This window comes from Pseudonaja textilis, chromosome 16 (assembly GCF_049901715.1).
Source record: "Pseudonaja textilis isolate UNSWEBS1 chromosome 16, rPseTex1.2, whole genome shotgun sequence".
In the NCBI taxonomy this organism is placed as follows: Eukaryota; Metazoa; Chordata; class Lepidosauria; order Squamata; family Elapidae; genus Pseudonaja; species Pseudonaja textilis.
Genome location: NC_142005.1, coordinates 592,890 through 616,680, shown reverse-complemented (window position 1 = coordinate 616,680; position 23,791 = coordinate 592,890). Strand labels below are relative to the sequence as shown.

At 45.4% G+C, this 23,791-nt stretch overlaps 2 protein-coding genes across 3 annotated transcripts; one reads left to right on the top strand and one right to left on the bottom strand.

Annotated features, from left to right (window-relative positions):
• Positions 1-784: 784 nt before the first annotated feature.
• Positions 785-7,454, bottom strand: TSACC (TSSK6 activating cochaperone). Of its 2 annotated transcripts, none has more exons than XM_087913762.1 (5): positions 7,371-7,454; positions 5,403-5,471; positions 4,284-4,313; positions 2,123-2,281; positions 785-1,172 (listed from the first exon to the last, which is right to left on the bottom strand). In XM_087913762.1, the coding sequence occupies exons 1-5, from the start codon at positions 7,417-7,419 to the stop codon at positions 946-948; spliced, it is 534 nt and encodes a 177-aa protein (XP_087769888.1). In that variant the 5' UTR covers positions 7,420-7,454; the 3' UTR covers positions 785-945. The 2 variants fall into 2 exon arrangements, with proteins under 2 accessions (XP_087769888.1, XP_026577611.1); XM_026721826.2 differs by lacking the exon at positions 7,371-7,454 and adding an exon at positions 7,213-7,339.
• Positions 7,316-22,261, top strand: CCT3 (chaperonin containing TCP1 subunit 3). Its single transcript, XM_026721798.2, has 14 exons — positions 7,316-7,761; positions 10,774-10,835; positions 11,511-11,561; positions 12,032-12,094; positions 12,458-12,554; positions 13,716-13,833; positions 16,581-16,767; positions 17,969-18,118; positions 18,652-18,784; positions 19,075-19,156; positions 19,365-19,545; positions 20,338-20,583; positions 21,144-21,275; positions 21,884-22,261. The coding sequence occupies exons 1-14, from the start codon at positions 7,731-7,733 to the stop codon at positions 21,986-21,988; spliced, it is 1,638 nt and encodes a 545-aa protein (XP_026577583.1). The 5' UTR covers positions 7,316-7,730; the 3' UTR covers positions 21,989-22,261.
• The last annotated feature ends 1,530 nt before the right edge of the window (positions 22,262-23,791 follow it).

Sequence of the window (23,791 nt, the reverse complement as noted above, 5' to 3'; positions counted from 1 at the left end):
TGAGTCAGTTGCCAAGCGTCCAAATTTTGATCGCCTGGCCACAGGGATGCAGCAATGGTGGTTGAGTCTGAAAATGGTCACAAGTCAGTTTTTCAGTGTCAGTTTAACTTAGAACGGTCACTAAATGAACTGTTGTAAGTTGAGGACTATCTGTACATTAAAATGCAAGCAACAAAATCAGTGTTTGGCTAAAAACAAACCACCAGGTTCAGTTACAAAGTTTTAAAGGAAAAATATCCTAGCCTGGGTTCACACAACACACTGCAGTCAGATGTGGCTGTCCTGCCAGGCCTGCCTATTGTTTGAAAACTGCATGCTTTATTTATTTATATCCATCCTTTATTGTTTTATATAAATAATTCTGGTACGGTGGATGTACCAAAGATTGCTTTCCCCTCCTATTTTCCTCACAACAACAACCCGGTGAGGTGGGCTGATCTGAAAGTCATCCAGCTGGCTTTCATAGCTAAGGTGGGACTAGAACTCACCATCCCGTGGTGATTGCCTCAAAATCACCCAATTTAGTTTCATGGCTAATACAGCACTAGAACTCACCGTTTCCTAGTGGTTGGCCCAGAGTCCCCCAATTGACTTTCATGCTTAAGATAGCACTAGAATTCACTGTCTCCTGGTTTCTATCTGGGTGCCCTCACCATTAGACCAAACTCTCAATGTTCTCTGTTTCACAAAAATATATCACTTAGTTCAGAATTAACCCAGCAAAGGATCTTGTGCGTTTCAGATCAAAAGCGGATTTCTGGTGGAGCAAAACAGCCACGGGGCAAAAAATATAACAAGCACTTTATTTGCATTGCGCAGCTTGCGCTGCCAGTCAGTCCCACCACACAAAATCTTGCATCGTGGACACCGCCACATGCTGGGCAACGCCTGCCCAGGAGGCCCGCAGAAGGCCTGCATCCAAGAGAGGGGCCCCGGCGTTCCCTGTTAGCTGCCCGGGTGGGGCGAGGGGGACGGGTCCCTTGGGGGGCGCTGCTCCAACTGGCCCCGCAGCTCTCCGTTCTGCTGGTCCTGCTGGGAGATCAGGAGGTTCATGGACTCCCGGATGTCCTGCAGCAGAGCCAGCTGCTCCTGTGCGATCTGGGTCTGCACCTGCATGTTGTTGTGCAGGCATTCAAGGAGGCCGAAGCATTCCTGCGGCTGGTGGTCCGGAGCTGGAAGGGAGAAGGTGGAGAGGGGGGCCCGGGGAAGAGTGACTGGCTTGCTGAGAAGGGGGACGCACAAGCAGGCAGCTCTGCCCCCCAGGTCTCCGCCTCAGCAACAAATTCAGGAAAAGCTCTGGGGCTTTTCCAAAAAAGTACATTAGTATTTATTTATAATAGGGTGTATGTATTTATATATATTGTTTTTATTGTGTTTTACTAGTCTGGGTGAAATCTTTACATTGCTAGATGTATGTATGTATGTATATGTATGTGCAGAGAGATAGATTAGCTAGCTAGCTAGAGATAGATAGATGATAGATGATAGATGATGGATGGATAGACAGACAAGACAGATAGATAAATGAGATAGATGGATGGATGGATGGATGATGGATGGATGGATGATAGGTAGATAAATAGAAGATGAGAGATGAGAGAGGACTACCTGTGTGTGTGTCTTATAAAACTTTAAGCCGGACTGGCTTGGTGCAAGCTGGCTAGCACTGGGTTCCAGGGTTTCAGCTACCCACATACATAATGTAGGCAGGGGTGGGATTCTACTGGTTCAGACTGGTTCGGGAGAACAGGATATTAAATTTGCATCTGGTTTGCCAAACCAGTAGTTGAACTGAGCGAGAGTCTCCTGGAACCCATTTTTGATGCAGGTAAGGGCAGGGTCCGCATGGAGGCTCGGGGGGGATTAGCCTTCCGGAAGTACCAGAAGTCCGGAAATTGGCCTGCTTCCTGCTTCCAGAGGGCCTCCAGAGCCCAGGGGAGGCCATTTTCGCCCTTCCAGAGACCCCAGAGAAGCCTCTGGACCCTTGGGGAGGCGGAAGACAGCCCTCCCGGAAGTACCGGAAGGCCATGCCCAACGTGGCCACGCCGACCCAGCAAGTGGACAGCGAAGTGGTTGCTGCGATTTTTGGGTCCCACCCCTGCATGTAGCCCTGCATCCTTACAAAAATGCCGCTTTCCTTTCCCCGTCCGTGCAGCCCCGGGGTATGGCAGGACTGGATTGGGCCTCCACTGAGTCGAGGGCAGTTCAAGAAAACTGGGGGAGGGCTTAGCAGGACACAGAGGCTTAAAAGACGTGGCCGGAGGGCCGTCAAGGTCTTCTCCTGTTCAGAGAGAGAGAGAAAGAAAAAAGAAAAGAATCAGGACTAAGAGGGATGCTGCTAAGAACCTGGAGCTTTCCAGATCATTATCTTCTTTTAACAACCCCATAATCCCTTGCGGGGTGAAGTCTGGAGAATGGAGATGAGTGTTTTAATGGCCGGATGCCCTCCCTGTTGAAAATGCAGAGTTTTGTTCAGCAGATTTATTCTCATTGCAACCAGAGAGAGAAATAGCTGCCTCACAACCTCCTGATTATGAGGCGAGAGCCTGGAGCTACCCTGATGTGGGGCAGAATTCCCTGACTTGGGAAAAGCTGTGCTAAACCAGGATATGTTGGGTCAAGGGCCCAGCAGTAAGAACCTCTGAACTACAGGTAATCTTCGACTTCCGACCACAATTGAACCCAGAGTTTATGCTGCTAAGTGAGACATTTGTTAAGTGAGTTTTGCCTCATTGTTACGACTTTTCTTGCCACCTTTAAGTGAATCACTGCAGTTGTTAAATTAGTACCCTGGTTGTTAAATGAACCATGGACTTGGCTTGCCAGAAATTTGCAAAAGATGATCCCATGACCCCGGGACGCTACGCTCATCATAAAGATGAAGTGTCCATATGTAAATCACATGACCATGGGGATGCTGTAACGGTCATAAGTGTGAAAAACGGTCGTAAGTCACCTTTTCCAATGCCTTTGTAACTTTGAACGGTCACTAAATGAACTGCTGTAAGTCAAGGACGACCTGTATAGTTCTGTTGCAAAAAACCCTGCGGTCAATCAATCCTGTTCAAGTGGATTTCACCCCGTTTTACAATCTTTCTGGCCACAGCTGTTCAGCCAGTCACTGCCATTTTCATGTTAGTAACATGGTTGTTAAGTGAATCCGGCTTCCCCACCGACATCGCTTGTCAGAAGGTCATAAAAAGGGAAGGATGTAACCCTGGGACACTGCAACTGTCATAAATATGAGTCGGTTGCTAAGCGTCTGAATTTTGATCACATGGCCGTGGGGATGCCCACAGTTGTCAAGTGTGAAAAATGACATTTTCTGCGGCAGGGAGGAGGCCTCTCCGGACTGTGAGATGGCCAGCCTACTCATCACACAAACATTAAAACAAATGAATAATGGGGGAAGCTGGGCTACTGATTCCTGCTGAGGCAGGGACAGGGATGGGATTCCACCTGGTCAGACTGGTTCTATAGAACCGGTTGTTGCGATTCGGCATAGTTCGGAGAACCAGCAAATCACGCCACTGGCTGGGCCCCCCCTCCCCTGCTCACTCACTCCTTACCTGGCATGCGTGCCATCTAACTTGTCTGCGTTGTGCCTTTGCCTAATTTGGGGTAAGTTGTTATTTTTCCTTTTTTTTCCCCCGACCATCAGCTGTTCCAACTATCAGCTGTGCTGGGAGATTTAGATTAGCTAGAAAGCAGAAAATCGTTGGACTTCTTGCTTTCTAGCTAATCTAAGAGCAGAGCTGAACCTTCCTTAGGACGGAAGCTTCAATTTTTTCAGTGCAGACTCAGGTAGCAGATTGCAGAAAGGAAGATCTCTGTGTGAATCTGTGATTCTGGGAGAAACTCAATCTGCCTGCCTGCTTTGCCTGGTTTTGGGTAAAAGTTGCTCTTTTTTAATAAAAAAAATCAATATTTACACAAATATTTACAATATTTACATACAAGCCACGCCCATCCAGTCACATGACCAAGCCACACCCAATCAGCAAGCCATGCCCACCCAGTCACGACCAAAGCCACACCTACAAATTAAGCCACACCCACATGCCCAGTTGTTAAGAAATTTGAATCCCACTCCTGGGCAGGGGTCTTCAAACTTGACAGCTTTAAGACTTGTGGACTTCAACTCCCAGAATTCCTTTTCCTCCAGTCATGTTAGCTCAGGAATTCTGGGAGTTGAAGTCCACAAGTCTTAAACTTGCCAAGTTTGAAGACTTGGCAAGTTTTGCTGGGAGGAATCAGAAAAAAGCTGGTGTTTAAAGACTTACGTGGAGCTTGTGAAGATCTTCTTGGAGTGCCTGGAAAGGAAGAGTAATTATCATTGGTGCTTGCACTGCTCTTCTCATTGACTTAGTAGATAAGTCATGAACAGAAATAAACAACATACATGTTATATGTTGTATATGTTATACAGTACAACGTTATAAAACCCTAGTAAGACCACACATGGAATACTACAACCCATTTTGGTCACCATACTATAAAAAAAGATGTTGAGACTTTGGAAAAAGTTCAGAGAAGAACAACTAAGATGATCAAAGGCCTGGAGTCTAAAACATACGAAGAGCGGCTGTGGGATTTGGGTATGGTCAGTCTAGAGAAAAGAAGAATTAGGGGTGACATGATAGCAATATTCCAGTATTTGAGGGGCTGCCACAAAGAAGAGGGGGTCAAATTATTCTCCAAAGCAATTGAGTGTAGGACAAGAAACAATTGTTGGAAACTCATCAAGGAGAGAAGCAGCTTGGAATTAAGGAGAAACTTCCTGACAGTCAGGACAATTAACTAGTGGAACAGCTTGCCACCAGAAGTTGTGGATGCTCCATCACAGGAGGTTTTTAAGAAGAAACTGGACAGTCACTTACCTGAAATATTATAGATTATCCTGCTGAATAGGAGGCTGGACTAGAAGAGCTCCAAGGTCCCTTCCACTCATTCATTGTAAACATAAAAACATTGGATCTAGCATGTTAAACCCAGACATTGTGCCTGGAAGCTAAGCTTTGTGGCATACCTGATATAGTAATGTAGCCACTGGATTACTCAACAATATATGGTTAAAATAAACCTGGTTAAGATGATATGGGAGCTAAGCCACTGAGAAAGTCTCATCCGCAGCCTTCTCCATCTACACACTTGATGGAGCTCTACAACAACACGGCACTTTGATTCTTCTCCACCTCCACTGAATGTAACCGGGTTGGGGAACATGGGAACTGAAGTCCAAAGCCTTCAGAGGAGGTCAGGCTGGGAGTGGCCTGAATGGAAGATAAGCCACATGGCCTGCTATTTGACCTATCCATGCCTGGGGTGCGTCATTTAGCTGGACAACTTCCTTTGTTTAAGCATTTGCTCACAGGGAAGAGGGTCAGGAGGGGGCCACCTACTTTTTCGATGCTGCTTCTCCTCCTGGGGGTTTAAGTCTGGCTCCATCCGAACAGGACTGGAACTCATGTCTAGAAAAAAGGGAGAGCCATCCAATGAAGATAAACATAGAACGTAGAATAATAGAGTTGGAAGAGACCTTGGAGGTCATCCAATCGAACCCCCTGCTCAAGAAGGAAACCCTATAGCATTTCAGATATATGATTGTCCAGTTTCTCCTTAAAAGCCTCCAGTGATGGAGCACCCACAACTTCCACTTATTGACTGTTCTCACTGTCAGGAACAATTAACCTGTGGAACGGGTTGCCTCCAAGAAGTTGTGGATAGTCCAACACTGGAGGGTTTTTTAAGAAGAGATTTGACAACCATTTGTGGAGAATGATATAGGACCTCCTGTTGGAGGAGTGGGTTGGACTAAAAGACCTCCAAGGGTCCTTCCAACTCTGTTATACTCTTAACCTATTCTCCAAAGCCCCTGAAGGCAGAACAAGAAGCAACCGATGGAAACTAATCAAGGAGAGAAGCAACCTAGAAATTAAGGAGAAATTTCCTGACAGTGAAAACAATTAACCAGTGGAACAGCTTGCCACCAGAAGTTGTGGGTGCTCCATTATTAGATGTTTTTCAGAAGAGTCTAGAGACAGTCACTTATCTGAAATACTATAGGTTGCCCTGCTGTATAGGGGGCTGGACTAGAAGACCTCCAAGGTTCTATCCTATCCTGTCCTGTCATTTATCCCATCTCATCCCATGGTTTCTCAACCTTGGCAACTCTGTAAGAAATGTGGACCTCAACTCCTAGAATTGTTCAGCTGGCGTATGCGCCCAGACACACAAACTTTCAAGTCCTAAGTGTTTCCTTTTCAGTTCCCCTCACAAAAGAGAAAGCAAAACATTTCTGCATGAGGAACTCCTTCTCCAAAACACCCAGACTGATCACTTATTCCAGGAGTCTTCAACCTTGACAGCTTTAAGACTTGTGGAGTTCAACTCCCAGAATTCCTCCTCCAGTCATGTTAGTTCAGGAATTCTGGGAGTTGAAGTCCACAAGTCTTAAAACTTGCCAAGTTTGAAGACCCTTGACTTATTCAAACTCAACTTAATTTGGAACTGCTGTACAGGTAGATCTCCTTTAAAAAGTCATCTTATGACCAATCCTCGCATTTATAACTTTTGCAGGCTTGTAAAGCTAAGGTAGGTTCAAGTAAGTGCAGTTTCATTTAGCAACCGCTTTGCTTAACAACCGAGCTTAGCAATGAGACCTCGTTTAACAACCACCATCCCAATTGTGATTGTTAAACAAGTACGAAGAGATTGGACTGCCATTTGTCAGAAATGGTGTTAGGTCTCCTGCTTGGTTGGGATAGGTGGGTGTTGGACTAGATGACCTCCAAGGTCTCTTCCATCTTCTATTCTATTCTATTCTATTTTATTTTCTACTTTCTATTCTATTCTATTCCTTCCAATATTCCCTTCTCTTCTTTTCTCTTCTATTCACTTGAGATTTTCAAGAAGAGATTGGACTGCCATTTGTCAGAAATGGTGTAGGGGTCTCCTACTTGGGCAGGGGGTTGGCCTAGATGACCTACAAGGACCCTTCCAACTCTATTAATCTGTATCTTGGGCGGGGTTGGACTAGAATAGAACACGTGTCAGAATAGAGCGGACTACAATTCCCGTCATGCCTCATTGCATGAAGGGCGAGGCCAGGCGGTTGTTACTTGTCCAGACCGTCCTGAGGCGAAAGACACACGTGTCTGGGCTTGGACGAGGTAGAAGGTCCCCGTCTTTTGAGACCTCCCCCAAACTCGCCTCTCGGGTGCGACCGCCCGGGGACGAAGTGCGGCAGGAACTGCAGGGACCGCCGCCGAGAAGGCCTCATCCACCTAACCGCTGGCACCCGCTTGTGCGCAAGCGCGTTTGCTTTGCCCTGCCTTTCAACGTTCTACCTCCCGCGCGGATGGCTCTACCTTGTGCGCAGGCGCAGGCAGGCGGGACGCGACCGAGAGGCCTGCGCATGCGTGCGGCCTTCCTCCCGCGGCGCTCTGCCGAAGCATGCTTGCCTAGGAGAGGAGGAAGAGGCGGAGAATAATCCGTTGTTCTCTCAACGCACCTTGCTGTCAGGCGAGGGGGCGGAGTCCCCGCAGAGCAGATGCGCCTTCATTGGCCGTCCTGAAGGCAGCGGCGTTGGGGATTGGAGGAGTCGCCGCCACCCGCAGGTTAGGTTGTCCGAGCGCGGTGAAACGGCGTTTTTCCCCCGCCCTCCGAGCTCTTTTATTGTCCGCCTCCAGAAGGTTCCTCGCCGGCTTCTGCCTCGCCTCGCCGGGAAGATGCTGGGCCAGCGCCCCGTCCTCGTTCTCAGTGAGTCTGAGGGGAGGTGGGCTGGGGGGAGAAGAGAAGAAACCCCTCCCCGAGTGACCCCCTCATATCTTTCCCCTCAACTTTCCCCTCAGAATGTCCTACTTTGGGGGTTCCGTTCGCCCCTCGTGTGCATCCTTCCCTCGATCTCTCCCCCCCAACTGCATGCTGGGAAAATCCATTTTCTCTCATCGCGGTCTCCGTTCAGTTTCCCCAGGAAGTCCCCCCACGAGGCAAGCCCCTCCCCAAATACCTCTGCTTTTGGGGACCCCAACCCCCAAAAGCGACAGAAATCTTGTATCTCCTAGCCTCATTCTTAAGGACGGGTAGCTAGAGGGGCGTCAACATTGTCAAAGGAAGAGAAAAAATGACCGAAAAAGGAATTCAATAAGATAGTCCTCGATTTACGACCACAATGGTTCCTAAGCGAGGCAGTGAATTTTGCCCCATTTTACCTCCTTTCTTGCCACGGTTGTTAAGCGGATCACGGCAGCTGATAAGTTAGTAAGACAATGCAGATTAACAGTTGGAAGGGACCTCTAAGGTCATCTAGTCCAACCCACCCAGGGCCCAAGTAGGAGACTACACCTTAAGCGATTATGGCTTCTGCACTGATTTTGCTTGTCGAAAGGTGATCACTGTCATAAAGTGTGAACAGTCATAAAGTGTGAACCAAGTCTGAATTCTGATCGCGGGGATGCTACAGAGGTCATAAGTGTGAAAAATGGTCCTAAGTCCCTTTTTTCGGGGCTGTTGTAAAGTTGAACGGTCACTAAATGAACTGTTATAAGCCGAGGACTACAGGCAGTCCTCAACTTACAACAGTTCATTTAGTGACCATTTTAATGAAGTTACAACAGCACTGAAATAGTGACTTATGACCATTTTTCACACTTGTGACCATTGCAGCATCTTCAAGGTCACGTGATGAACATTCAGATGCTTGGCAACTGACTCACATTTATGACGGTTGCCAGTGTCCCAGGGTCACGTGATCCCCTTTTGCGACCTTCTGACCAGGCAAAGTCCCTGGGGAAGCTGGATTCACTTAACAAGAATGTCATTCATTTAACACATCCGGTGATTTGCTTAATAATTATGGCAAGAAATGTCAAAAATGGGACCAAATTCATTTAATAACTGTCTCACGTACAGAAATTTGGGGCTCAATCGTAAGTCAGGGACTACCTGTAAATGACTAACCAGGGCCAGGTATGAAGCTTCTAGGAGACTGGTCTCAGCAGTCTTAGAGGTCTTCTAGTCCACCCCTTGTCCAGGTAGGAATCCTCAGACCTTCCCAATGACTGTCCAACTTTTGCTTGAAAACCTCCTGTAATGGAGCACTCCAAAGGTGATACAGTAGTCCTCAAGTTACAACAGCTCATTTAGTGACTTCAAAGTTACAACGGCACTAAAAAAGGTGACTTATGACTGTTTTCACACTTAATGACCATTGCAACATCTTCATGGTCACATGGTTAAAATTCAGATGCTTGGTAGTTGACCCATAGTTATGATGGTTGCAGTGTCTGAGGGTCATGTGACAAGCCAGGTCAATGGGGAAGACAGATTCACTTAACAGCCACCTTAACTAACTTAACAAATGCAGTGATTCATTTACCAACTGTAGCCAGAGAGGTCTTAAAATGGGGCAAAACTCATTTAACACTCAAGCAACATAAATTTTGGACTCAGTTGTGGTTGTAAGTCAAAGACTGTATTCCAGTGCTTCTCCCAGTTAGGAAATTTCTTATTTTGAGTTTGAATCTCTTTCTGTAAAGCTTCCACCTGTTGGTTCTTGTCATATCCTTGGGCTCTGTGGAGAATAAATCTCCACCCTTTTGCCTGGTTGCCAGGAGGAGGATTGTTGTTGGGATCGGTCTTCCCTTAAATGCTTTGCGCATTTAATTCATGATTCCTGAAGTAATCCATTTTCTGGATCTACTTGGTGAATTCTTTCAGTGACAAGTTCTTGCCCTCCTCTCCTTCATGAAGCAAGGCCTGCAGATTATGTGAACGCATCTGCCTTTTTAATTTTACTGGAAGTGATTTTATTTTGTTATTCAGCCAGGCAGTCAAAATTTCCATAGCTGCCCATCTCAACCAATAACTCTGAACAGCTCAGAGTTGTATAACCCATCCTCTGGGAATCGTTAGGATGCAGAGGAACCACAGACTTAGCTGTAAGGGATGAAGAAATATGGGGTGTCCCAGCAGAGAAGAAACTTGCGGCACTAAAGGGGAAGAACAATAAGAGTAAGGCTTGGGAAATGAGCCTTAAGAAAGGTGCAAATTGTTAAGAGACAACTGTGAGTCCCTTCCCAAAGTCTCCTGGAATTGTAATCTGCAAATCTGCAGCTTGCAGACAGTTATTTAATGGAATGTTTTTACAGAATGAGTAAAAGGAATGCAGGTAATCCTAGATTTACAACCACAATTGAGCCCAAAATTTCTGTGGCTGAGTGAGACTATTGTTAAGTGGCGTTTGGCCCTTTCTTGCCATAGTTGTTAAGTGAATCACTGAAGTTGTTAAGTTAGTAATATGGTTGTTAAGTGAATTTGTCTTCCCCATCGATTTTACTTTATCAAACGTTGCAAAAGGTGTTCACATGACAGGACACTGCAACTGTCATAAATGTGAACCAGTTGCCAGGCATCTGAATTTTGATCATGTATTTGGGGGATGCTGCAATAGTTGGAAGTGTGAAAAATGATCATTAGTTGCTTTTTTCAGTGCCATTGTAACTTCCAGCAGTTGCTAAATGATTGGTTGTAAGTTGAGGGCCACCTTTACATGCATTGAATTATTATGTTTTCTGGCTTTGCAACATAGGGAACCCTAAACCAACTAGTGGCAGGGATGACCCACAAGGTTAAGCCATCTCCAAAATAATCAGTAAAAGCCTAGCCAATTTAGTATGTTGGGTGATTGCAGCTTCTAAATGATGGTCTATTTCTTCAGCTATTTTAAGTATTTGAGCATGAAGCTATTTTTCTTTTCTCTTTTCATCTTAGGTCAAAACACAAAACGTGAGTCTGGAAGAAAAGTCCAGACTGGAAATATTAATGCTGCTAAGGTATGGATTCCAGGAAAATAGATGGGAGAGAAATAGAGTGTGTTCATTTACCACCAAGGTTCCACAGAGTATGGGAGTTTGTTTGAGGATATATATTTTTATTGTTCTAAATCTGCATGTCTATAGAGGAAATCTTGGTCTAAATCTTGGATATTCTGGTGTAAACGATGTAACATTGAGCTTGGGAAAAACAAAAAAGCTACCTTTGTCAACTGAGACGTTTAGAGAGAGGCTCTTTAATTTTTTTAAAAAATGTGTAGTTTTTGAAAGTATGTTTTGCAGCATTTATTTTGCCCTAATCTCACTGAAAGAAATTCACAGTTGCTCAGTAGGTTATATATAAAACACAGTTGTAATTACGAAATTTCAAATGTTCTGCTTGTAATGTATGCCTGCCTTATCCTACTTTCCCTGTAAAATGTTTTCAGGATCCTTCTGGATTTTGTTTCAGCCAAATTAAAGTTTGATAGAATCTCAAGAGCAATAGTTGTTCTGGGTGCAAAACAAAGTCTGAACTTTATGTTGTGATTCATCCCACTTTAAAAGCTTTCTTTCAGATAAATAGATATGCTTTTATAAAATGTGCCAACTTCTTTAACCGTTGCACAGGCATTAAAATAGAGGATAGTTTCCAAGTCAGTTGAATAAACATTTATTATACTCTTTTCCTTTTAGACTATTGCTGATATTATCAGAACTTGCTTAGGACCAAGGGCAATGATGAAGGTGAGGATTATTTTTTGCTTCGTTTATAGGTACTTTTTAAGACCAGAATTTCCATTGCTAAGCAAGACAATTAAGTGAGCCATGTCTGATTTTTACAACCTTTTTTTGCTGTGGTTGTTAAGTAAAATACTGCAGTTAAGGGTTTCACACTATTGTTAAGCAAATCTGGCTTCCCCCATTGACTTTGCTTGTAAGAAGCTAGCTGGGAAGCTTGCAAATGGAATCACATGATCCTGGGATGTTGACACCATAGTAAATGCATTTGCCTGAATGTTGATCCTGTGATAGTGGGGATGCTGCAACGATGTGAGGACCAGACATATTTTTTTCACTGCAGTGGTAACTTTTAATGGTCACTCAGCGAATGGCTGTAGTTTAAGGACCACCTGTAGTTCACAAGAGATAACCTGCATAAAATTGTTTTGCATTTTGTGGATACTACAAGAGTTTCCTCTGAATTTCCCATGCAGATGTTGTTGGACCCAATGGGTGGAATCGTCATGACAAATGATGGCAATGCTATTCTTAGAGAAGTAAGTCACTTTAGTAGCAACATTCGATGCTTGTCCACAAGGCAGGCATAATTTGAAATGTGGTTTCCAATATTTCATTACAGAATTTTAGCTGAAGATGTGTGTGTCTGTCTGTCAGAATTTCATCTTGCCAAGCTGTCTCAGAAGTTCATTTTTCTTGAATGGCTAAATGCTAGATGCAGAAATATGTATGAAACATAAATTGTACACTCCAGTTGCTGTTTACCTCATTTGCTTTGCATTCTACTCAGTTGCTAGCTGGGGAATTTCTGAGAGTTGAAGTTCAAATATCTTCAAGTGCCCAAGGTTGAGAAACTTTGCCTCCAGAATGTTAACTGTTTGCATCTCCTTCCTTCCTTACAGATTCAAGTACAGCATCCAGCTGCCAAATCCATGATAGAAATTAGCCGTACTCAGGATGAAGAAGTGGGCGATGGGACCACATCTGTGATTATTCTTGGTAGGATGTGTGATTGTGGATAAGAAATATGCAAGGACCTTAGATCGCAAGATATATTTTGGGTGTTAGGTTTTTTTTAACTATTGCCACCTGGCAGGTGGTATAGGACAATAAAGACAAGGACAAATAGGCTGAAAAACAGCTTCTATCCCAGAGCAGTAACTATATTGAATTCTACTGTATAGTGCAATATTAATGCAATATCAGGGGTCTTCAATTCAGTTGCATAGAATGTCAAGGGTGGGTGTTTGCTTTTTTATTTTTATAGTTTTCTTATGTATAATGTACACTGAAGATGGAATTTAATTTCATTGTACAAAGTGCAATGACAATAAAGTACTACTACTACTTGTATAAGGCCACATAAGATCAATTTATTGAGATATATTTAGTACCATTAAAGGACCTAACGGGGAGATCTCAGCATGGAAAGTGAGCAAAATCGACTTGCTTCCCAGTGGAGTGTCACAAATGTTAATTACGTTAAGCCACTGTTGGGCATCCCTAAATATTAGTCTTCCCCCCCACCCCCAGCCAATAAACCCCACTGTGTACTTATGGGCCAGCCACTCTTTCTCAGCCCAGCATTTTCTGTTTAAAGAAGAAACGCCACTGAAGCCACCTTGAGCTCCTGAATTGAGAATAGAATAGAAATAAATATATAATGAAATACATAAGTTTCTAAATGGAAACCGATTCTTTTAATATACTTGGAACTGGAAAGATTAAGAAAGGATAATTGTCTGTTAACTTTGTGTAATTCATCTGTTCTCTGTCCAAACTTTGTTGAATGCCTCCATCCTAGGTCATCTGATAGATAGGTGGATAGGTGAGCACGTGTTGGATGGTATCCTAAAGGCCCTGCAAGGCGCTAACAACTTTCCATATGTTCCCATAACCAATTCACAACACGAAATACATTTTCGGTTCGTGTGTGGGACGTTTTCACTGGGGCTTGGGAGCGGTTCAAGGATGGCCACCTCAAAGACATGCGGACTTCAACTCCCCGAAATGACTGACTGGGGAATTCTGGGAGTTGGAAGTTCACGTGTCTTAACATAGTCAAGCTTGAGAGACACTGCAGGAGTGCTTCTGTTTCATAGGTTTTAAATCAACGGCGCGGTAGTCACGGTAGTCACGCGGTCTCCTTTTGCCCCTTAGCTGGAGAAATGTTGTCCGTGGCAGAACATTTCCTAGAGCAGCAGATGCACCCCACGGTAATCATCAGCGCCTACCGAAAGGCCCTGGATGACATGATCAGCGCTCTGAAAAGAATCAGGTGAGCCGAAGGGGGAGGCAGAGGACTTGGGGGTGTATTTCTGAGCATTTGAAGGAGCAGCGGTTGGGAGAAAGTGCCTTGGGTTGATGTATCATGACTACAGATATTCCTCAACTTACAACAGTTCTTTTAGTGACCAAAGTTACAACATTACTGAAAAAAGGGGATTTATGGCCATTTTTCACATGACCGTTGCAGCATCCCCATGGTCACATGATCAAAAATTCAGACACTTGGCAATTGGCTCACATTTATGACCATTGCAGTGTTGTGGGGTCAGGTGATCACATTTTGTGGCCTACTGACAAACAAAGTCAATTGATAAACCAGATTCGCTTAACTGTGTTAGTACTTTAACAACTGCAATGATTCCCTTAACTGTGGCAAGACTCCCTTAAACAAATTTCTCCCTTAGCAACATAAATTTTGGGCGCAACTGGAATCATAGGTAATGCGTACAGGTCGTCAACTTAAAACCATAATATGGCTTTTCTATTACTGTTGTAAGTCATTGTGGTTGTGAAATAAGGTGGCCACGTGATTGACTTGCTCAACGACTATACACTTGATCTTAGCCAAAAGTTCTGCTGTGTTTTGATGCACATTTTATATGTTTCTCGGAATTTTATGCACCATGCTGCATTTTGCTGCGAAATAAATAAAAGACGGCTCTCCCAGCTCCCAGGTGAGGTTGCTAAGCAAACAGCAAAATAAAATAAAAAGATGCACAGAACTAGTGTGCTGGGCCAAGGAAACAAAGCTTGGGTCATCGGGACTTTCTTAGAATACACACAGAGGGGAGGGGAGCCAGCACACTGGAGGCAGGAGATGGCTTGCACCTTCTCTGTCCCTGTTAACCTGAAGAAACCTGCAGGGAGGGTTGCAAATGGCGATCCCAGAGACCTTGGCAAGCCGTCATAAGTGTGAATGGGTTTGCCAAGAATCCAGATTGTAATCATATGATTATGGGGGTGCTGCACTGGCAGTAACTTCAAGCACTTGTTGTAGATCCCTTTGCTCAGTGCTATTGTAATTTTGAACAGTTGCTGAAAGAAAAGAGAGTTGGGAATTTCTTGTATTTAAAAGCAAGCCTAATCTCCATTCAAGATGATAGGTCCTCTTTTTCCCCTATGAAAAATCCTAGGTTCAGTACTTAGTCATTCTCCCTTCCTAAGACTGCTAATGTTTTCCAACTGACAAAATAAGAACCAAATTCCCACTGACACAAACTGCAGGTCACAAAAACTCCTGCCTGGTAATAAAATGACTTAGTTGGGAAAAGCACTACCATTTCCTCTTGGGTTTTTTTGCCTCTATCATTCTTGGGAAGGACTTTTCAGTTGCGTTAGATAAAACCAGGGAATACTGGCTGGATTTTATACAAAGCTCCTTTCCATCTTTATAAATAATGTTCTAGAAATCAACATTATTTTAAAATGAAGTCAGGCCTGCACAGCTTGCTAAAGAGACTAGCCTGCCTTTCCTTAACCTGGTTTTCTCTGGATTGGATGAACTACCTTGACCATTATTCCTGAACACCCTGTGTTAGTCGGAGTTGATGAGTCAGCAACCTTGGTGTACACCAGGTGTAGTAGATTTCCTATAAAGATAGATTGATTCTGCAATGGCTCAGTTGTTGCTAGACTCCCTCCCAAAAGTGTTATGACCCAATTTTGAAGTTCTGATAGCTACACACACAAACACAGTAAAATATCTTTACAATCCCCAAGGCACGTCACAACTTTTTAGCACCTCTAATGTTTGGATATTGAATGTTGTAAAATTTGACATGCCCTAAGCACATACACTATGATCATGTGATTGCATTTGGGTACTTGGCAACCAACTCCCCTTGAGAGCTGTCTGCAGCATCTCAGGGTCACCCGATTGTGATTTTTGATATTTTTTGCAAGTTTCCAGCATTTACTCCCAATTTCTGGCAAAAAAAATGCCTGTTAGATAAAATGGATTTGGTTAATATCACCAAATAAGCTTAACAGCTGCTAGACCAAAAAGGTTAATGAAATCAAGTATGATCATGTGGTAACCTCATTTAATGATTCAACTTTAAAATGGGCTTAATTATACTCATAAGTCAAGGACTACCTGTATGCAAGGGAAGGACCCTGAAAGTTGAAAGGTCAGCAAATGTTTGGCAAGTTCTTTTGTCCTTGGCTATTGGGAAAGATGCGTATAGTCTCTGATGGGCTTCTGGATAATGGACTTCAGGCAATGAATAGGCTAACACTTGCAATTAAGGAGAAGTAACAAACTGAATACTATACAGGAATTATTTTATCAATGGCTGGAGAATAAATGTGGAAGTTAGAAATTAAAGAAGATTAGCAAAATATAGAAAATGTGAATAGAATTAAATAAGTTAAGAGGGGGATTTTTATAATAATTAGATATAGATATATAGATATAGATGCCCAGAAGCCTGATGATGGCAAATGAGATTCTGCCGAAACGTTGCTACAACTTTAAAAGCACAACTACAATGACGTGGGAAAATACCCGAACAAAGCTGAAGGCCATATAGATATAGATATATAGATATCAGTATTAAGAATAGAATATCAACACTAAGATAATGAATATGTGTAAACTGTAATTGTTACTGCACGAGACATTTGTACCCAGACCACACACTGTTTAAATGGAAGATGGATTGTTTGTATAAAATAAAATAAAAAATGTATATATTTTTTAAAAAAGGTAACGGGCTTCATGCTTGGTTTTTGCAGCACTGCCGTTGATGTCAGCAACCGCGAGGCCATGCTTAAAATCATCAACAGCGCCATCAGCACCAAGGCTATACACCGCTGGTCGGATCTGGCCTGCAGCATTGCCCTGGATGCGGTCAGAACAGTAGAGTTTGAAGAGAATGGCAGGAAGGAAATTGACATCAAGAAGTACGCCAAAGTAGAAAAGGTACAAAGAAAAAAACACCGGATTTCTAGGGTTTGGGGATTCTGAAGGCCCAGAAGAAATTTGGAGAATCAATCCTGATAGTGCCTTTTGTGGCAGAAATAAGATCATATGTACATATATGTTGGGTTGTTGTTTTTTAGTAATCTCAGTTTTACAAACACGATTCCCAGGATGTTCATCTTTGCAAAATTCACATAGCAAGTTAGGAAAAAATCTAGTAACTTGGAGAAGTCATAGTAGAATATTGGACTAATAGACCAAGACCCAATCTTAACGCAGTAGAAAGTTCTGTGTTCTTATTTTCAGAAGTTCTTTGAGAAAGGAGAGCTCTGAAAAAGCTGCTCTCTCCACTTATGACAAGCCTGTAATTGCTTGTCTGTCCTAAAATGAACTGGTGGTGTTTCTGAAGAAAGAACAATTGCCATTTCTTCTTGAGTTCTTTTTCAAAATGATGGTCAAAAATTACTTTCTGATCCTCAAGGAAGAACTTGGCTCACTTACGTTTCCCCCAAAATAAGACCCTGTCTTATTTATTTTTGCCACCAAAAAAGGCACCACATCTTATTTTCAGGGGATGTCGTCCACTGACTAACCTCACTTGTGCGCGTCACCCACGGCCTCGTTTTTGCTGTCAGAGGCCTTCAGGAAATTCTTCTGCAGCCGGCAAGACTTCCCTGAAGGTCTCTGCAGCCGATAACAGAGCTCTGGATCAATCCTGAGCTTTGTTACCAGCTACAGAGGCCTTCAGGAAAGCCTTGCCAGCCTAGCCGGCTGCAGAAGAAATGGGCTGGCAAGTCAGGTATCGGAGTGTGCAAGGCCTGGCTACAGCTGTCCAAAGGTAAGCAGTGTGGGCAGCTTCATCCCCCCATCCCCACCCTAGCTTAATTTTTACCCGTCCATCTTAAATTAGGGTTTATTTTGGGGGTAGGGCTTATATTGGGCACGTGCGAAAAAAAATCAAGCTAAGCCAGGGCTTATTTTCAGGGTAGGTCATATTTTCGGGGAAACAGGGTAGTTGCTTTAAAAAGAATGCTCAGGAACTTCTATGGGTGCCGTTGAAAAGCCTGGATGGTCATCCTTTACTAAGACAAGAGCCTATAGATGGTTGTTTCCTTACCCATGTATATGTCCCTGAGAGATGTTTAACCTAGTAGCCGATCCTGTGGCTCTGAGATCTGAATAGCCTCTTTGTCACCTTCAGATTCCTGGCGGTTTTATTGAGGATTCCTATGTCCTGCCTGGGGTCATGATTAATAAAGATATCACCCATCCTCGGATGCGCCGCACCATCAAGAACCCCCGCATCATTTTGCTGGATTGTTCGCTGGAATTCAAGAAGGGGGAGAGTCAGGTCTGTCAGCCACCGAAGCTTCTCGCCTCTTCTGAACTGAGCAAATGTTTATGGGTGGGCTGGGGGGTGGGGAGAAAGCACAGTTTTCAAGCATCTTCCATATATTGACAAAGAGTCGTGGGACTCATTCCTGAACCTGAATATTCAGAGATTTTGGTTTGACTTACAGATGTGAACTTCCAACTCCCAGAATTCCTCCTCCTCCAGCCATGTTAGCTCAGGAATTCTGGGTGTTGAAGTCCACAAGTCTTAAACTTGCCAGGTTTGAAGACCTTTGACTTAAGAAAATGAATATACCTAATACTCCTTCCTTCTACTTTCACCACAAGATCCCTGTCTGGTGGGTTGGGACCAAGTGACTGACAGGCCCAAAGTTACTCAGCCTAAGGCAGGACTAGAACTCACCTCAGTCCTGCAATAACAATGAACGTTAGATAAATGGGAAAATGGTACCTGTTTAAACACATTGGTACATTGGTCAAATACTGTACAGCTGTGAACTCACCCGGAACCCTTTGCCTCCTTTTGTGCAGACCGATATTGAAATAACCCGTGAGGAAGACTTCTCCCGCATCCTACAGATGGAAGAGGAATTTATTCAGCAGATGTGCGACCATTTGATCAAAGTCAAGCCTGACCTCGTCATCACAGAGAAAGGAATCTCTGGTAAAGCACGCAATCCACTCTTCTTGAGATGGCACTTCTTTCCCTGTGGAGCAGTGGTTCTCAACCTGTGGGTCACGGCCCCTTTGGGGGTCGATCAACCCTTTTACAGGGGTCACCTAAGACCATCGGAAAACACATATTTTCAGTGGTCTCAGGAACAAATAATTTTATGGTTGGGGTCACCACAACATGAGGAACTGTATTAAAGGGTCACGGCATGAGGAAGGTTGAGAACCACTGCTGTGGAAGGAGGTAGTATGTAACCAGACCTTTTTTTAAAAAACCTTTAGACCTGGCTCAGCATTTCCTGATGAGAGCGAACATCACAGCAATCCGCCGGGTGAGGAAAACTGACAACAACCGGATTGCAAGGTGAGGATGCCTAAATCACTAAGTGTTATTCAATCACTGTACATTCTTTGCACGGGACGGCTAACTCCACGCACATCTGAACCTTCTGCCACTAGCAGGAAAACATGAAACCAGCTACCGACGGAAAGCAAGCCCATGGAGCATTACTAACAGCCCTTCTGTGTCAGCTCAGCATTAGGGCTATCTTGCTTTTTTCTCCCCCTGGCAGGGCTTGTGGCGCTCGTATCGTCAGCCGCACGGATGAGTTGCGTGAAGAGGATGTGGGGACTGGCGCTCGGCTCTTCGAAGTGAAGAAAATTGGAGACGAGTACTTTACTTTTATCACTGACTGCAAGGAGCCCAAGGCCTGCACCATTTTGCTCCGGGGTGCCAGCAAAGAGATTCTAGCGGTGAGCAACCTCCAAGCGTTCCCCCACCCCCCCACCCCACCCCTGAGAAAATAACTTCTGAGGCTGTAACAGGCACCCGAGGCTTTGAATTTTCCTTCTGAAGAAAATGGCCGCCATTGGGCTGGCTTTCTTACTCTTGATTTACAGTCAGCAGTGCTTGTGAGGGGTGGCTGTCTCTCAGACCCACTGTTCAAGTGGAGCTTTGGGGGGCATTTCAAGGGCTTGCAACGATGTGGAGATCCTAATGGAGGCAGTGCAGCCTCCTGGCCTTTCACAGGGCTGCAGGAAGCCTTTGGGCGACGTCCCCTTTTCAGAGGTGGGCCTGACTGTTTTTAGCTGGTTTCTTTGGCGTGTTAAAGGATGAGAAGGAGAGCAGAAAAGAAATCTCCACCCTCGTCTTTGAACCTCCAGCTCTCAAAAAACCCACGATTGGCGCTGCTGTGGGGGAGGTGAATGTTGGAAATAAGAAGGTGACTTGAAACAGTCACTAAGAACCACCTGTAGTGAGGACTTGTTTCTGGAAGCATTGAACTGCTTGGTTGGCTACTGAGGCGGAGGTGGCCCAGAATGACTGGAGGTGGGTGGGGCTTTTATTCAGAAGGGGAGGGTAATGATTCTCACAGACACAGCCCCCCCCTCCCCCCAAGAATGGCTTCTTTTGCGACCCACTTGTCACCAAAAAATATTTATAGAGGGTAAACAAATGTGCTACTGAATTGCCCTCTGACTTGCCAAACAGCTTCAACCTCAAGCCTTCAACTTTCACACCGGCTGTTTCTCTCCTTCCCGCAGGAGGTGGAGCGTAACCTCCAGGACGCCATGCAGGTCTGTCGCAACGTCCTCGTTGACCCCCAGCTGGTGCCAGGGGGTGGCGCTTCCGAGATGGCCGTGGCCCACGCCTTAACTGAAAAGTCCAAAGTCATGACCGGGGTGGAACAGTGGCCCTATCGTGCCGTGGCCCAAGCCCTTGAAGTTATTCCCAGGACCCTCATTCAGAACTGTGGCGCAAGCACTATCCGTGCCCTCACTTCCTTGCGGGTGAGAACTGCCTCTGATCACCCGCAGTGCGAACTGTTTGCCTTGTGCTCTTCGCCCTTTCTTTCTGGAAAGGTCCTTGTGATCGTTGGGTGGAGAGGAGTGGTGTGGTCATTGCACGGATAGTGGAGGAGGGGGAAGAGAAGGGACAGACATATTACCTGTAGGAGATGACCAGGCTGTGGCAGGGGTCAGACGCATAGTAAGTCATGAATCCCTGCGTGCCCATAAGAGATCTAAGTCCAGCCCACCGTGAATGCCTCTTATCTCCCGCTCATTTCCCTTCATCGTTAGTAGCTCAGATTCTTATAGCGTGCTTAAGCTTGCAATACATCTTTATACTCATTTGAACTGACCATAATCTCCTGATTTTCCCGGCGCTGGACATTATCTTTCCAAACAATCGTGGGAAGTATTTAGTAAAAAAAAAAAAAAATAGAATTTCCGACAATGAGCAAGAGGTGGACTGGTGTGAGACCCCTTTGAAGTCGTTGGATGGTAGAGGTGAAACACGGGGTGAGCTTCTTGGTTTGGGGATGCTTAACTCCATCTGTTGCTCACAGGCTAAGCACACTCAAGAAGGCAGCCAGACCTGGGGTGTCAATGGAGAGACTGGAGCCTTGGCTGACATGAAGGACTTGGGCATCTGGGAGCCCCTCTCTGTCAAGTTGCAGACCTACAAGACGGCTGTTGAGGTGAGAAGAAAGCCTCCATGGCCCAAGGAGTTGCTCTGGGGTGGCCGGAGACCCTCTTAGCCATTGGCAGAAGTGTCCTTCCGATGAAATCTCTCAGACTGTGCTTGAGTTGATGTTCTCCGGTTCCCTGGTGCCTTCTAGCCAGGTTGAATGTTGGGGATAGGGACTTTGGAGGGTTATTGTCGTCTTCTTGATGGAGTGGTGGCCAAGGGGTGGAGTTCTCACCTCACAATCAGGAGACTCTGAGTTCGATCGTAGGTCGAGGCAGATATTTCTCTCTCTGGGCACAATGAGAATATAATACTCCTTACTTCATACTTAAGTGGTCAGTAGAGGGGACGTGCATAAGTGCACTAACATGCCTATCGTCCCTGTCTCTGTATTTTTATTCTCTCTTGTTCTCGGGTTGTTGTTTTTTTTTGACAAATTCTAATAAATAAATCTGCTGGGGAAAAAAAAACTCTGTATTGACAACAGGAAGGGCACCCGGCCAGTTAACACTCCGCTCCATTCAGTTGCCCAGACTCCACACCGCAAGGGATTATGGGGTTTGTCATTAAAAGAAGTCGATTGACGTAACCAGGCCACCTCCCTCCCTCCCTCCCCAGACGGCTGTCCTCTTGCTGCGGATCGACGACATCGTTTCCGGCCACAAGAAGAAAGGCGACGACCAGAGCAAGCAGCCCGGAGCCCCCAACGCAGCCCAAGAATAAACGGCCCCTTTGGCAACGAACGCGGGGACGGTTGGAGGAGGAGCCCCAGAAGCATGTCAAGAGGACGGGGTTCTTCAGCCTCTGGATTCAAAGACGGTTGGAGCCCAAACACCGATTTGGTTTCTACTTCTAGGTCACGGAGGAGGAAAGCGGACGGCGTCAGCCCTGCGTTGGCACGGAGGAGACGGGCTTTTATTTAAATGTACTCCGTAGCTGCTTGGAGGCTTTATTAATAAGAATAAGAATAATAATAAAAACGCCCCCTTCACGTTCCTAGATCACGTTTCGTTCTGGTTGTTTCCTCCCCCCTTTAACACTTAACCAGCTTGGCAGGCAGGTGGTTGGGAAGAGCTCCGGCGGCTGGTCTGGCTTCAAGCACAGCAAGTTCTCGACTTACAACAGTTGGTTCAGTGACTGTTCAGAGTTAAGACGGCCCATGAAAAATGGGTGACTTGCGACCATTTTTCATGCTTAACAGTTCTGGCAGCACCCCCGTGGTCATGTGATCAGAATTCAGAGGCTTGGCAGCTGGTTCGTATTTATGACGGTCGCAGCGTGTTCCGAGGCTCACGTGATCCCCTTCTGCAACCACCTAACCAGCAAAGTCAGTAGGGAAGCCAGATTCACTTAACAACAGGGTGACTGACTTAACAGCTGCAGGGATTCACTGAACTGTGGTCGTAGCATGGGGCAAAACTCACTTAACAAATATCACACTTAGCGACAAAAATATAGGGGCTCAATTGTGGGCGTAAGTCAAGGACTACCTATATTCTTAAGATGAAAAAAAGCAGGATTGTTACGGAAGAGAAGGGGGTGGCAGGAGAGGAATGTCCATGCTTGGTTGGGGAGATGGGCTTTGTAGTCCAGTTCTGGAAGAGAATAGGTTGGAGGAAGCTGGAGTGCCTCTTCCCCAGTTTCTCCAGACACGCAAATCAGGAATCTGGAACCCAGGATCCAACTTTATTCATCCATTTAATCTCCAGATGGACTCAAATCAATGGAACAGGTTGCCTTGTGGGTGTTTTGGCTCAAGGTTGATTCAGTCTTCCGTCCATCCGAGGTGGATTAAATGAGGACCCAGATTGTTGGGGGCCAAGACTCTGTAAACCGCTTAGGGAGGGCTGGAAAGGCACTGCGAAGCGGCATATAAGTCTAAGGGCTATTGCTATTTTCCTTTCCTTCCAATTAGAATGCAGAATTACAAGCAAAACTCTACCCACAGTCAGGAATTCGATCCTGACCGGCTCAAGGTTGACTCAGCCTTCCGTCCTTGTGAGGTCGATAAAACGAGGACCCCGATTGTTGGGGGCAAGAGGCTGACTCTGCACGGCTTAGAGAGGGCTGTCAAGCAGTACATAAGTCTTAAGCGCTCTTGCTATTGCTCCGTTGGAGGTTTCATTGGACAGCCAGTTGTCCAGAATGCCATAGGTAGGGTCTCCTGCCGGAGCAAGGGGCTGGACTAGAAGACCTCCAAGGTCCCTTCCAAGTCTTACTCTGAGGAGCAGGAGAGAAGTTGCCTTCTGCCAGAGCAGCGGGTTGGACTAGATGACCTCCAAGGCTCCTTCGTTCTATATTCTAAGCGAGGGAGAGCCCTCCTGCTGGGCTGGAAAAGCTCTCCGGACCACCCGCCGGCCAGTCTCCCTCCCCCTTGGCCGGGGCGCTGCTCTTCTCCGCCCCCAAGCCGAGCTTGAGGGGGAAGCCCCCTCCCCCTCCCTCCTTCATCCGAGGGCAAGGCTGGCTTGCTTTGCCGCGGCCCCTTTAAGGGAGTCCCCGCCCCACTTGGAGGGAAGCCCGGAAGGA

Excerpts from the sequence above, each read along its gene's own strand:
- TSACC (XM_026721826.2), bottom strand. The coding sequence starts at position 7,282 with ATGAGGCCTTCTCGGCGGCGGTCCCTGCAGTTCCTGCCGCACTTCGTC. Across the intron at positions 4,314-5,402 it reads GGAGAAGCAGCATCGAAAAA|GCACTCCAAGAAGATCTTCA; the intron begins GTAGGTGGCCCC and ends CTTCCTTTCCAG. Across the intron at positions 2,282-4,283 it reads AAGATCTTCACAAGCTCCAC|GAGAAGACCTTGACGGCCCT; the intron begins GTAAGTCTTTAA and ends CTCTCTGAACAG.
- CCT3 (XM_026721798.2), top strand. The coding sequence starts at position 7,731 with ATGCTGGGCCAGCGCCCCGTCCTCGTTCTCA. Across the intron at positions 13,834-16,580 it reads AGCGCTCTGAAAAGAATCAG|CACTGCCGTTGATGTCAGCA; the intron begins GTGAGCCGAAGG and ends TGGTTTTTGCAG. Across the intron at positions 16,768-17,968 it reads AGTACGCCAAAGTAGAAAAG|ATTCCTGGCGGTTTTATTGA; the intron begins GTACAAAGAAAA and ends TGTCACCTTCAG.